We start from the raw sequence: 13620 nt of genomic DNA on the forward strand, positions 1-13620 counted from the left end.
TCAACACTTCCACTTCTTCTCCTTGGGAGTACCTGAAGAATACAGGGCTGCAACACACAACAGACGACTCTTCTGGATGGGACAAGTGACACTAAGCAAGAGGAATCTGCTACCTAGACTCCAAGGTAGATGTGGAGAACCCTCCCTCATTTACAAACTGCAGACAAAAAGAAAAATGGCCTCTGGGTGTTACAGACTTAAGCTGCTCTTCTTAGAGGCTTAAATGAACTCATTTATAGAACAATTCAAGCAAGCCAGTGTAACGGCATCTTCATTGTTAACTTGACTGGGTTTAGAATCACCTAGGAAACATACTCTTGGGTGTGTCAGTGAGGATGCTTCCAGAGAGGTTAAAGTGAGGAGGTAAGAACCACTCAGGAATGTGGGCTTCAGCATCCCATAAGCTGGGGGTCCAGAATAAATAAACAAAGGAGAAAAGGGATGAAGCCAGCTGACTGACAATATCCTGCACTCTGCCTCTTGGTCCACCCAGATGTGAGCAAGCAGCCTCTTACTCCCACTGCCACAGCAGGCAGCTACTTCTGCCATCAAGCCTTCCCCACTCCAATAGACTGTGCCCCTGGATGATAAGCTAAACAATACCCCCTTTCCTTAGATAGCTTCCTGGTCACAATGATAAGAAAGGTAAATCATACACCTGCTAAGCGGTTGCTCAAAGCCACCCCTCATGAGATGCTGGAGATGAGACCGGATGAGGGGAGCAGGAGAACAAAATCAGCAGTGTGGTGAAGGCAGGCAGCTACAGAGCCCTAGTATGAGATCATCTACTAGAAAGGATTTCACACTTAGGTCAGCATGGCCACACTATCAGCTCTAGTCTGTCTACACCACAGGCAGCAAGGGCCTGGGACCAACTCCAAAGGGCCCCAGCTCATCAAGGCAGAGCACTGTCACAGCTAATTCCACCAGGAATGGCTATGACATAGACACAAACTCTGACAGGATTCTAGGTTTGAGCTACAAACCCAAGAGCCTCCTTATAATCCTGGAGCCTTCTCCTGGGATCAAAGTTACTGCTGAATGGAATCCTTGGTCAGGAAGTAGTACTTGGGTAACCTGCGGTGTACACAAGTCCTGCTGCCACAACTTGTGACACACAAGCCCTGGACAGCTGGAAGCATGGACTTTCCCTCCATTGAGGACACATAGCCCAATCTGATTCCTAAACATGTCCAGACTGTGCTCAGCCTACGCAGAGTTCGCTGTGGTAGGTGATGGGGACAGGTGCATCTTCCTGCCAACTTCCCCTTCACACAAACACCAGAGTTGTAAGACACCTCTCAAAGAAGCTTATGGCTAAGAGTAATGGATTTAAGGATTTTTATCCCAATATGCCTTAGAGGCAGAACATCTACCCATCCCTCCTTGAAGCTAACCAATTTATCTCTGTTATCCTAAAGTGTATACATTAGGGTTAGGAAAAAAATATCCTGGGGTGGCAGACAGTTCATATTTAGATGCACACTTTTTTTTTTAAGCTGTCATTCAACCATCCTTTTCTCTCGTCAGGATGATCCCTGCAGAATGAAGTAACAGACTTGCTCCTGACTCACCAACACAGGCATGTATGTTTCTAGCACTGCCTTCCACTAGTGACAAAGTCCAGAGGCAAAGCTCTAAGGCTTTGCTTCTTGCTGATCTGGGTCCAGAACATAAGTACTTATGGGTCCTAGTAAAACCTGTCTCTGCCTTCTATCTAACATAAGGTAAGCACAAAGTAGTCAGGGAGCAAAGTCAAGAGGCAAGTTGAACTATCGATACCGTTTTTTCTAGATCAGAGGCCACACAACTCCATAACTGATATGTTCTGCCCTTCTGTGACCATATAGCTCTATCTGAGGACTATGGACCAACTACAAAAGAACTGGCATTAACTGTGGTCTGCCTAACAGACCTAGTATCTGCTGTCTCAAGTGTATCACTCTGAAGGAACATGGCAAGTCTGCTTGTAAGGTTGGACCTGAAGGACCAGATGGATGCTCTATGATCCTCCCACAGAATCATCTTGCTCCAAAGGCCCCCCAACAAGCTCCACATGAGAGCTGGCCAGAAAAATGGCACAGCATGCCTATAAACATCATAAATGAGTTGCTGCCAGCACTGCCAGAAGAGGCAGTCAAATCCTGCAAAGTAGAAAATGGACTGTAAGCAGTTTACACATTCAAGAAACAAAAGATGTTACATGAGTTTAGTTGGCTTACATACGGCTTCCATTATTATGTTCCTTTACTTTTATTACAAGGTTTACATTAAAAGAGAAAATGAAGGGGGTGTAAATCTTTGATGCCTTAAAGATAGCCATACTTGGTTTGTCCCAGTGCCTGAGAGCCAAAGTCTATCTGCTGCTGTTTGTATACTCTAAGTGTGACTCACAGCACAGTCATTGTTTCAAGTAATCAAACAGTGTGATCAACTTTATGGGATGCTAAGCTTGACTCAAGATCACATAAGGAAAATAAACAGACCCCATAACCCTCTGGCTACATCCTAAGCACTGCAGGGCAGACTAAGGAGGCCAGGGTTCCACAGCCACAGAAGGACAGCATAGAGGACATCAGTCAGGCTCTTGCAAAGACCAGACCAAGCTATGCTCCAGGGGACAGTGACGGACAGCTGGGAGATGTGGGTAGGAGGTCATCAAATAAAACTGGAACATAAAGACACTTCTCAACCAATGTGCTTCATCCAAATGTTAATGGGAAAAAGGGGGCAGTGATAGGTACGACCCAGAACAAACCAGCAATCACATCACAGTGTAGAGCCTTAAACAGATATCATGCCTGGTGTGGGGAGAGGGGGAGGGAGGTCAGGCTTGCACAAAAGCAAGGAGAATCCCCCTGCAAAAGGCATCTATAGTAAGCCTGTGAGTCATCCACCAAATAAAGCTTAAGGCCCTTGGGAAAAAAAATAAGAAATGCCTGTGGAACTCCCAAGTCACACAGGAGGGTGACAGCAAATACCCTACTCAAGATACCCCAGCTTCTGGTCAGCTGAACAGGGGGCTGCAGAAGTTCCCTGGTGGTGAGTGAGGGCTGCACACACTGTTATTACAAAATGAACTCTAAGCACCAAACAGCACACCAGCTAGCTAGCATCCGGGGAGACCCAAGACCACCCCATACCTGCTTTTTCACAAAACAGAGGTGCACTTCCATACTTGTGCATGTTGTTAGAAGCACCCCAACTCCAAGCCCCACAGAAATATCAGTGTACTTAAATGAATACATTGATGCAGACCAACATTTGAAGATGGGCTTACCATTCTAAAACCAACAAACTCTACCACATGTATACAGCACGAAGGAGAAAACTGGCATGGCTATGTCAGTGCACAGAGGAAAATGTTTCAGCACTCCCACATGGTTGTAGTCTGAGAAACAGTGCCAGAATGAAGGCTGACAATGGGAGACACTGAGGTGTCTGTTACTAGGAACAAAGGAAGGCCATCTACTGGGATGGCGTGGTATTTAATGAATGTCTTACTGGTGGGTATCAATAGCACACATGGCATGAACATCACACAGGGAGAAGCATACTTTCTCTATGCAGAGAGTGAATTCATACAGACATCCTAAGGAACTCCAAATAACACCCAGAACAAATATAGTTGTCCTCCCCCTTTCCCCAGGACTATAGGCACACCAACATCCAGAGATGCTGAAACCTTCATAGAAAGTGACAGCATCAGAGTAGAGGCCATTCACATCCACCCACAGGCTACACATTCAGACACTACTACCTAAATACCTAACAAATGCTACATGAACAGATATGTAAATGTTCTGCATAAAGAATAACGGCAGAAAAATAGTCTGTATGGGTTGATAACAGATGCAATGAGGGATAGTCAACACCCTCCCCCATCTGCCGGTCCACTTGGCCCTTATTCACAAGGATGAATTCCTAAACCCAGGCTACCTGAAAAGGTGAGTAGACTCAAACCAAGTAAGACTGCCTCTATACCTATACTCATTTCTAGACCTGGCACAGTAAGGGATGGAGAGTACAAAATCAGACAGTCACAGTAATTGTTCTGTGAGCCGTATGACTGTGGTCTCTCTTGTGATACTGGAGGGAAAGAACTCTCAAAGGAAGCACTTGTAGTTTGTCTGGGCATATGTAGACCTCCAGATTCTTGTGCTTCGGGCCATTATGAAGTAAAGGTGACTGCTTGAACACAGCAAGGGAAGAATACCAAGTTAATCTGATAACTGATACAGTTGCTGAGTAGCTAGAAGGTAGACAGCATTCACAGAATGAATACACTGGATGGATGGAGACATATATTCCAAGCTGGTGGGATGTCCCATCACACATCCCAAGATGCCATCATACTAGACAGAATGGTAAGGACTTGTAAGTCATGACAGCTTCTTTCTGGAACTTTCCAATGAACATTTCTGGACTCTAGACTCAAGCTGGCCATAGGTAACAAAGAGTAGAAATAAAATCACAGGGTTGGAGTTGGGGTGGGTCCTGTGCATGAATTCACAGATGTTTGTACAACATAAGATCAACATAAAAAAAAAATCAATGGCTACAACCAGCAGCAATAATTTAGAAGTTAACAAAAGTTTTAAGCTGATTTAGAATACTATCAAGAACAAAGTGCCTAAAAATCAATTTTATCAAAGACACGTGAGGTCTCCATGCTGGAAACTACAAAACCCTGCTGAGGAAAATGAAAGAGAACCCGAACAGACGCAGAGATAAATCACACCACAAATCGACAGAGTCGATACCATGAAGCTGTTAAGCAGCCAAGAATGGAAACAGACACCTCTCAATCAGATCCCAACAAAAACCTGTGCCAAAACTGATACTTCAACTGGCAAGGTAATGTGCAAAATTAAGAATCCTGTGGCGGCAGGGAGCTGAAGGGAGGCCTCGGAGGGGGAGGGGATTGGATAAAAACACATTGTATGTAATCTGTGTGTATAAATGTTTGATAAATAAAAACAATGAAAAAAATAAAGATCTAGAAGGCAGGTAGAAACATAGACGGGTTGGTGGGGGTGTGTGTTTAGCAGGCACACCACCTCAGGCTTGACACCCAGCTCCATATAAACCAAGTGGGGTGATTGTGCTCCCCTCTAATCACAGAATTTAGAGGTGGAGAAAGGAAGATCAAAAATTCAAGGTCACCCCGAGTTCCATGCCATCAGGACTACATGAGATCCTTTCCCAATAACAGCAAAACAGAAATAGGGGCACCAAGAAGTCAAAGACAACAGTCAGAGACATGTCATGACTATCTCAGGCTAGGCACAAACTCCAGGGCCAAGTCATCATGGAGGTGAGAACAAGGGCCAGTGGAGCCAGGAGCAGCCCTAGAAAAGCACTGCCAAGAGTCAAGAGCAGTGCAGAGGTGAACAAAATGGGAAGCTGCATTACCCCAATAGGAATGGAATAACTAGACAGCTGTATAAAACTAAGTACGTGTTTGAGAAAAATCAACTGGACCTCCATCATGGCCACTTCCCCAGGCCTCATATCTAAGTGAAGGAAGGATCGTGCTTCTGAGAGACGGCAAAGAAGAAGACTAGGGAGAAATTTCAACAAATACTCCAGCTTTTCATGGTAGGTATGTATGGTGAGGTTTTGTGGGATATTTGGGGGCTTTTGTTTTGTTTTGTTGTTGTGTTCTGAGGCAGGGTCTCTTGTGTAGAGCTGGCTGGCCTTGAACTCACAGATTCACCTTCCTCTGCTTCTAGAGTGTTGGGATTAAAGGTGTGCACCACCACAAACAGTTACATATTTACTAAAGGCAAAAAAAAAATGCTACATGTAAAGGGAAAAACTGGTCAGATGACTTTTTCAAAATTATAAATTTCTCATCTAAAGAAATATAGAAAACACAAAATATAAGCAACTGGGGCAGGGGTCAGTTTAAGCCAAGCATGGCGGCACATACCTGTCATGCCAGTACTCAGAAGGCTGAGGCAGAAGTGAGCCTGTGAATTCAAAGCCAGACTAGGCTCTAGAGTAAGACTATCTCAAGGAGGAAAAGACAAACAAAGGAACAGCTCATGTGCCTGGTGAAGGACTTGTACAAAATTCAAACCACAGTAAAATGATGCCTCCTTTGCACCTAAATAGGCAAACTTTAAAAACTGACAGAACCAAGTGTGTGTGGGGGGAGGGACAAATTCTTATAACCTTAAATGTTTATATGCTGTTGAATCCAGTAATTCTGAGCCTTGGAATTCACTCAAGAAAAATGAAGATAGAAGTCTTTGCAAGGCTTGAGCATAAAACCACAATGATCTTTCCAGGAAGTTCTAGATCTTGTTTGGAATGTTCTCTGTATGGCAGTATGCTTTTGTCAACACTTGTTGAACATTAAGTCTGAAATCTAAATATCACTATGAATTTTTTTAATTGTAGCTTTTTAAGCTGACAAAATAAAAATGGCTAATTCTGAGTAATCTAGGTTTGAAATGCCTTATCAGATCAACTACACACATAGCACATGCTGCTGGATGCCCTTCCTGACAGTTACTGGTTTGACTGCTTACTACAATTCCAGATAAAAACAACGTTAGGACTATGGCGTTTATTCTGACTCACAGTTCAGGCGTACAGACCGTCAAGGAGAGAAGGTGTGGCTGGCAGCAGGGGCTTGACCTGGTCAACACTGCATCCTCCCCCCAGGGAACAGACAGGTAAATGCTGGTGCTCAGCTCACCTTCTCCACTGTATTCAGTCCAGGACCCCAGCCAGGGAATTGTGCCACCCACATTCAGGGTGGGCCTTCCCACCTCAGTGAAGCCAGTCTAGACAATACCTCACTGACATGCCCAGAGATTTGTTTCCATGGAGATTCTAAATCCCACCAAACTGACAAGCAAGGTGAACCATCATACCCTTAAAATCCAACTTCCCACTGCTACTCAAAGGGATCGCTAGTGTTGGGCACCCTCAGATATCCTTTCCCAAGTCCTGGGCCAAGAGAAGAGAAAGCACCAGTCACTCCTCTTCAGGGAGGCACAATCCTTCCATTTCTCTCCTGAGGTAGTGCCTGGCTTGTAGCCTCAGGCAGGGCCTCAGTGGGGAACTGAGAAAATGGGGAAGAGGAGATGGAATACTCCCAACATGGGCCACCTAGCCTCCACCCACACACACAAGGGCCCTTCCCTGAGGGAAACCAGCTACATCTCTACTACAGCGGGGCTGCTTACAGTCAAATCTATTCCTAACTTCACTCAACCTCTTTCTTTAGTCCACACAATCCACTAGACATACTTATACAAATATACCATTTTCAAGATTTAAGGAAATGAATTAAGTGTGTGTGTGTGTGTGTGTGTGTGTGTGTGTGTGTGCGTGTGTGTGTGTGTGTGAGAGAGAGAGAGAGAGAGAGAGAGAGAGAGAGAGAGAGAGAGAGAGAGAGAGTCTGCATGACTGGTGCCCTTGGATGTCAGAGGCACTGGGACCCCTCAAACTGAACTTACAGGCAGTTGTACGTCAGCTGACATGGAGGAAGGGAACTCCAGTCCTCTGCAAGAGCAGTATATGATCTTAACCATTGAGCCATCTCTCCAGCCCCTAAATGGATCTTAGAATGCCTGCTTTTTACATTTTCTTCCCCAAATTTACAGTAAGGAGAGCCTCGACTGTTCCTCCAAAAGCAAAAGAAGCCAACACATAATTTCTATGATTTATTGAGCTACTGAACATGCTAAGAGACAAAGTGACATTTTCCCTACAAATTATTTGGTGCCTGTGATTTTCAGAGCACGGCGGCCAGCCAGTTCTCACAGAAACTGAGAGGAGCCTGTTCCCGCAGTTCAAAGGTTTGCTTATTTTTCAGTCTTGAAGTCTTAAAGACGATATTGATTGCAGCACACAGCTCTACAGGAGGGGCTGGCCGGGGAGGGCCATGCTGGAATTTATTACCAAACAATGCTCATTATGGCTGTCTCTGACAGGGGTCCATTAAAATCAATTTTTATGTTTCTTATGTATTTTCTTTATCTAATGTTCTTGGCATTGTGTTTATTAGCCAGTTAAGACAAACAACCAGCCCAGGCGTTCGTGCTTTTTCTTTTCTTTCTTCTCTCATTCTTTCATTCATTCTTTCTTTCCCTACTTTTCTCAGAAATAACAAGAACTGCCATTTTAATACTTACCACTCATGGCCAGTGAACAGAGGAAGTTCAGCACTACATTTGAGAATGAGATGCTCAGAGTGTTTTGTTTAGTTTTGGTTGGTTGGTTTTGTTTTTACAAGTAGAAACATATAGTAAGGACCACATAAAGAGGAATAATTGTCCTCCCAGACATTGTGCTCTAACCCACCCTGCAGAGACGCTTTCCACACCTTAGCAGTGATCACTCCAGGGCTAGTGCCACCTCCAGGAAGCAGAGTGGCCTGACAGAGAAAGCAATCTAGACTAGCAGTGGGATAACCAGCTGATAGACCCTGCCAGGCTTAATTTCAAACTTCTGAGGTAAGCCACATGATTGAGAGCTGTCCACCCCTGTATCTCACACATTCAACAATCAAAACTCAGTGTGGGTGGGGAAGATGGCTCAGTCACCAACCTGCTTGCCTGAGGATCTAGGTTCAGCCACATGAATCCATGTGAAAAGCTGCCACTGTGGCACTGCCTGTAATCCCTATGCTGGGAAACTAAAGACAGGTGAATCCATGAGGTTTGTCTAGCTTGGTTGGCTAACCTAGCCTAATGGGTAACTCCAAGCCAATGAGAGACCCTGTCCCCAAAACCAAGGTGGAAAGCACTGGGGGCTGCCCTCTGGCTTCCACATGCACACATAGACACATGTATCCACATGGACATGTTTACACACAGGCATAGACACATATACACATTTAAAAAAAATGCTTGGTGCTCATGGGATTTAGCACCTCTACAAAAGAATGCATGAATCAAATGTCTGGAAGCTCCCATCAAAGTCATGTTCCCAGGGCCTATGAGCTAGTCCAGATTACTGGGTAATATATGAGCTGCCGAGAACACCACAACTCACAGACGTTTTCTGAGCTGCTAATGTTTGTGGTTGGTGGCACCAGGCTCTGCAATGCCTCGTGACCAGGGGAGAGGACTCAGGGCTCTTCTGACTCCTGCCTTCAATACACACCCCACAGGTAGTGCCCATGCTTACTGTTCACACTTACTCAGTGTTTGGGGTCTTCCCGCTGAGAAACCGGATCCCATGCAGGCCTCGCTCACAGCCAGACAGCTCCATCTTCCCCAAAGGGCTGTCCAACACTGTGTATTTCACTTTGCAGGTCTCAGCCATTCTGCCAAGTTCCTAGAGAGAAGCAATTTTTAAGTAGAGTAAGAAAGTGTGTTTGGAAGCGGTTGGTCATTTATAAAGCACACTAGAAGCAACGGCTACTTAGCACACAGAATGTATACCAAAGCTTCCCCTCCTACTGGGATTTAATCTTAAGGTACTTTTATAATATAGCCACTTCCCACAGTAACCTGGCTCACCCAACCAGTGCCCCCTTCTCTTTTGTCCCCTAAAATTACAACGCCTCCATTTTCCCCCTGCTGTCCTTACCTAAAGCAGACTAGGAGGAAGCTGAGCTAGTATAAAATCTCTTAAAACTACCTAAACCTCAGCAAGCTTTGTTAGAATGAGATGACTGCCAGACAAACTGTTCCATATTTTAAATAAAGTATGTTTAAAAGTGAAGTATGAGGCTGGTATGTAGCAGGAGGGGGTGGACCACTTGTAGAGCCTGTATCAGGTCTAGTTTCATCTTCATGACAGATTTTGCTTAAAGACATGGGAACATGTAAGAAATGTATCACAGAAAATGATGGGGTGAGATTGGCCCCAGTGGGGACACAGAGCACCCAAGTCAGCAGAAGGGTGGAACTGGAGGACGCTGTGGAGAACCTGTAAACTTGATTTCAATGGAAACTGCAAATGCCAAAGAGCTAAAAGCAAAGATGCACAATGGGTATTTCTGTACTCCATTAGGCTCCTCTTCCTCCTCTGACTCCAGGAAAGAGAGGACACTCATTCCCTTTCTATCCACCAGTGACTCCCAGAATCCCTCCTGGGGCTCCACACACCACAAACAAACATGGCACTGTGGCCACAGGCTTAGAGCAGGATGGCTTACCTCTGCTTTTTTGGCCTACATCGACCTCTAATTACTTTGCTTAGCCATCACCCTCCCAGAAGAACCTCCCTTGCATGGGTTATTACAGAATGTATTATGACCCAACCGTCTCTTAGAATTCCCTCCTAGGTCATACCCTCATGCAGCTGAGCTTCTCAAATCCTGGATCCTGGTATCTTTAGCTCCTTAGTCCCATTTCATCTGGGTACCTCTTACAGTGAGTGACACAGTCCTCACCTGGGAACATACAGAGTATGCAGAACAAGTCAACTGCTAATTACTTCCATGAGCGACATGTGTGTGCACATGTGTGTATTGTTAGAACACAGTCACAACCACCTTTATTCACCTACAGTCTACAGCTGCTTTTCTTTTGCTGACAAGTTGTGACAGAGACAGGGTGACCTCCAAGACCAACCACACTTATCCTCTGTCCCCAAAGCAAAAGGTCTGCTAACCCCTCCAAGGCCCTCATACCACACTGCAGCAGCCCCCAGTCTACAGGCTGTCCTCAGAAGCAGTACCCTTTGCATCCTCCCCTGCCTGACTACCACTAGGTCTCCATCTGTGCTGCTCCATGCTGCCTGGGATATCCTGTGCTCTCACGCTTCTGTGCCCTGTGATTTTCTGTGCCACCCACATACTTCTAGAATCATCTACAGCTTCCTTCTCCTCTCCCCTTCAGCCTGGCATGGGCAAACGCTTCCAAAATAATACAGAGTGTTCCCAAATAATACTCAAGACTTAGCATCATACCCCCAAAGCTTTCCTGTATAGCACCCCACTTTCTACATACACAGGCAAGAATTTGAAAGGGGTCTCCTCCAGGGCCTCAGGCTATGAGCCTGCTGGGAGATCTCAGCCTCAGGCCACTTGTCGCAGCTTGCAAAGGCTCTTCTGTCCATATCCTATTTCTTCAAATACCACTTTTAGAACAGTTCACAAACTGCAGGGTAAATACCAAACTCTCACGGCACCACCAACTCCAAGCTCAAGTTGATGGCTGATGAAACAAGCTATCCAGACAGGAGTACACCCAGCAGACTGGACAACAGCGGCCACAGGAAACCTGTACGTACTCCACCCTGCAGTTCTCCGAGGATGTCAGTCCGAGGCACAGTATCTAGGTTGGGTCATCTACAAGGGTGGCCAGTCCAGGACCCAGTTGGGATTCTGACTCTCCACTTGGCAGCAGAACCCAGAGTGTGGCTCCTGTACCTACATTCCCTACGTCATCACTGTGGCATCCACCAAAAGCCACAAGAGGGGCTGACATTAATTGGTGGCAGAAAAAGAATCGATTTTCCATGGCTATTTGGAGACCTCTGAAAAATGAAGTGAATTCTTTTCATCTCCCTTTAACATGAAGGGCGTTTAAATAACAATGTTCTGAATTAAGCAGCTGGCGCCAGAGGCCAGCTCCCACCAAGGTACTGAAAGCCAGAGGCCCACAGGCAGCAGCTCCTTCTTTCTCTGCCTGATTTCACCAGGCCTTCCAGAACAGTCTTTGCTGCTACACTGCACCTTTCCCTAAGTGCTTCCATGTGATTCTCATAGGCCCCAGGCCTGCCAGCAGCCAGGGCATAGAAAGTAGATGCCCTACTTGTGTGACAAGTAAAGGAACAGACCTCAGGGTCTGCCAAAGCCAGTGGGGAACATAAAAGCCCCTTGAGGCCTCCCAGACAGACAGGGACTAGGAAGGAAGCACCAGAAGCAGCCCTGGTCCCCAACTCCCACATCCACCTCAGCAAGAGGCATGGGGAACCCCACAAGAGAGCAAACCATCCATCATGTCACCTGATCCTAAAACTGACCCTGGAAGGCTGGAATGAGATTCGCTGACCAAGTGTGAAAGCCGGGAAGGACCACTACAAAGGATAGGCCCACTCACTGGGCCCAACAGACCAGGAGCCTCCCAGGGGACACGTAAATTGCCACAGTCAACAGAAGTTAATATAGCCCACCCGTGTGGCTCCATCAGATATCATTACAAAGCCACCTACTAGCGCCTGACCTTCAGGCCACTGAATGGAAGAGATGAGTCTCCAGCTCTGAACCTAAGTTTCTGTGCAGCCAGTGAGATGTGCACAAGCAGAGGAGAATCCTACTCTGGGATGACAACAGTGGCCATCTGTCTTAGTTGGGTTACTACTACTGTGATGAAACACTGTGACCAAAGCACCTTAGGGAAGAAAGGGATTGTTTTGCTCATGGTTCTGTATCAAAAGCATCATCATCAAAAGGAGTGAAAGTAAGAACTCAGGCAGGGCAGGGACCTGGAGATAGGAGCTGATGCAGAAGCCTGTAGAGGAGTGCTGCTTAGTGCCTTGCTTAACCTGCTTTCTTATAGAAGTCAGGACTATCAGCCCAGGGGTGACCCCACCCACAATGGGCTCTCCCCACCATGAATCACTAATTAAGAAAATACCTTATGTAGACATTTTTCTCAATTGAGGATCCTTCTTCTCTGATGATTTTAGCTTGTATCAAGTTGACATAAAACTAGCCAGTTCACCATCCTAGCTTCATTTGTGTCGCTATAGTAACAGACCCTGACCAAAAAAAAAAAAACAATTTTAGGCGGAAAGGGGCTCATTTGGTATGTGATCCATGTTAAAGCTCATCATTTCATAGAAATCAAGGCAGGAATGAGCAGTCAGTCATACTCGATCAAGAGGAGAAAGGGGGGAAAACGCATGCACGTCTGCTGCTCGGCTCACGTTCTTAGTCACAGAAGTCCAGGGCCCCAAACTAGAGAATGGTGCCATCCACAGTGGGCTAAGGCTTCTCACATCCATTATCAGTACAGTCCTCCACAGACACATCCATGGGTCAATCTTAGCTAAACAATCTCTCATTGGGACTTCCCTCCCAGGTGACTGCAGGTTGTGGAAAGTCAACAATGAAACCGTCACAGTGGTTTTCAGGAGAGGCTGCTCATATTCATAGCTGCCCTCTGGCTGGAGCCTGATAGAGTCCCAAGCTTATGGAGGTTTGGGTTGTGTGACATAAGGTGTATCACAACAATGCTGTTGTGTATGACACTCGGCTGTGTAAGAATATTCCAACACCTAGAGCCTTGGAAGTTGGGGATGGGGCAGACTAAACCCTTGTAGCATATCCCAAAAGCAGCCAAGGCCTACATTTGTTAAAGGACCCCATCATCTAAAAATAGCTGGCTGCAGGCAGCAAGTCAGATCACAGACACTAAAGTGCCTGCACAACACAGTCGATACACAGAGGACAGCTGAGAGACTTGTTCCCTGGTCTGCAAACCACGATCTCTAGATTCAAGTTGGTACCATCTAGATTTAGGAATCATACGTAAAATAAAGTTGTTTCCCTCCCCAAACATCGCACGGGTGCCTCTATGGAAGTGAATGTGAGCAAATCCATGAAGAGCCTGCTTCCTCCTCTCACGGTGGAATTCAGCAGAGAGAAAATCAACGTGTGTGTGTGTGTGTGTGTGTGTGTGTGTGTGTGTGTGTGTGTGT

At 45.9% G+C, this 13620-nt stretch overlaps 1 protein-coding gene across 6 annotated transcripts in view; it reads right to left on the bottom strand.

The window, feature by feature from the left end:
- Positions 1–13620, bottom strand: part of Mgmt (O-6-methylguanine-DNA methyltransferase) — a 225808-nt gene that overhangs the window by 162240 nt on the left and 49948 nt on the right. For 2 of the 6 annotated variants that reach the window (XM_028780233.1, XM_028780234.1), the window contains exons 2-4: positions 12555–12678; positions 10263–10363; positions 9164–9300 (exon numbers count right to left, since the gene is read on the bottom strand). In XM_028780233.1, coding sequence (XP_028636066.1) covers positions 9164–9300; positions 10263–10268 — 143 coding nt within the window. In that variant the 5' untranslated portion in view covers positions 10269–10363; positions 12555–12678. The remainder of the gene's footprint in view (positions 1–9163; positions 9301–10262; positions 10364–12554; positions 12679–13620) is intronic. The other 4 variants (XM_028780237.1, XM_028780232.1, XM_028780236.1 and 1 more) reach the window with 3 other exon arrangements.

Source organism: Grammomys surdaster, unplaced genomic scaffold (genome assembly GCF_004785775.1).
Source record: "Grammomys surdaster isolate TR1022 unplaced genomic scaffold, NIH_TR_1.0 366, whole genome shotgun sequence".
Taxonomy (NCBI): domain Eukaryota; kingdom Metazoa; phylum Chordata; class Mammalia; order Rodentia; family Muridae; genus Grammomys; species Grammomys surdaster.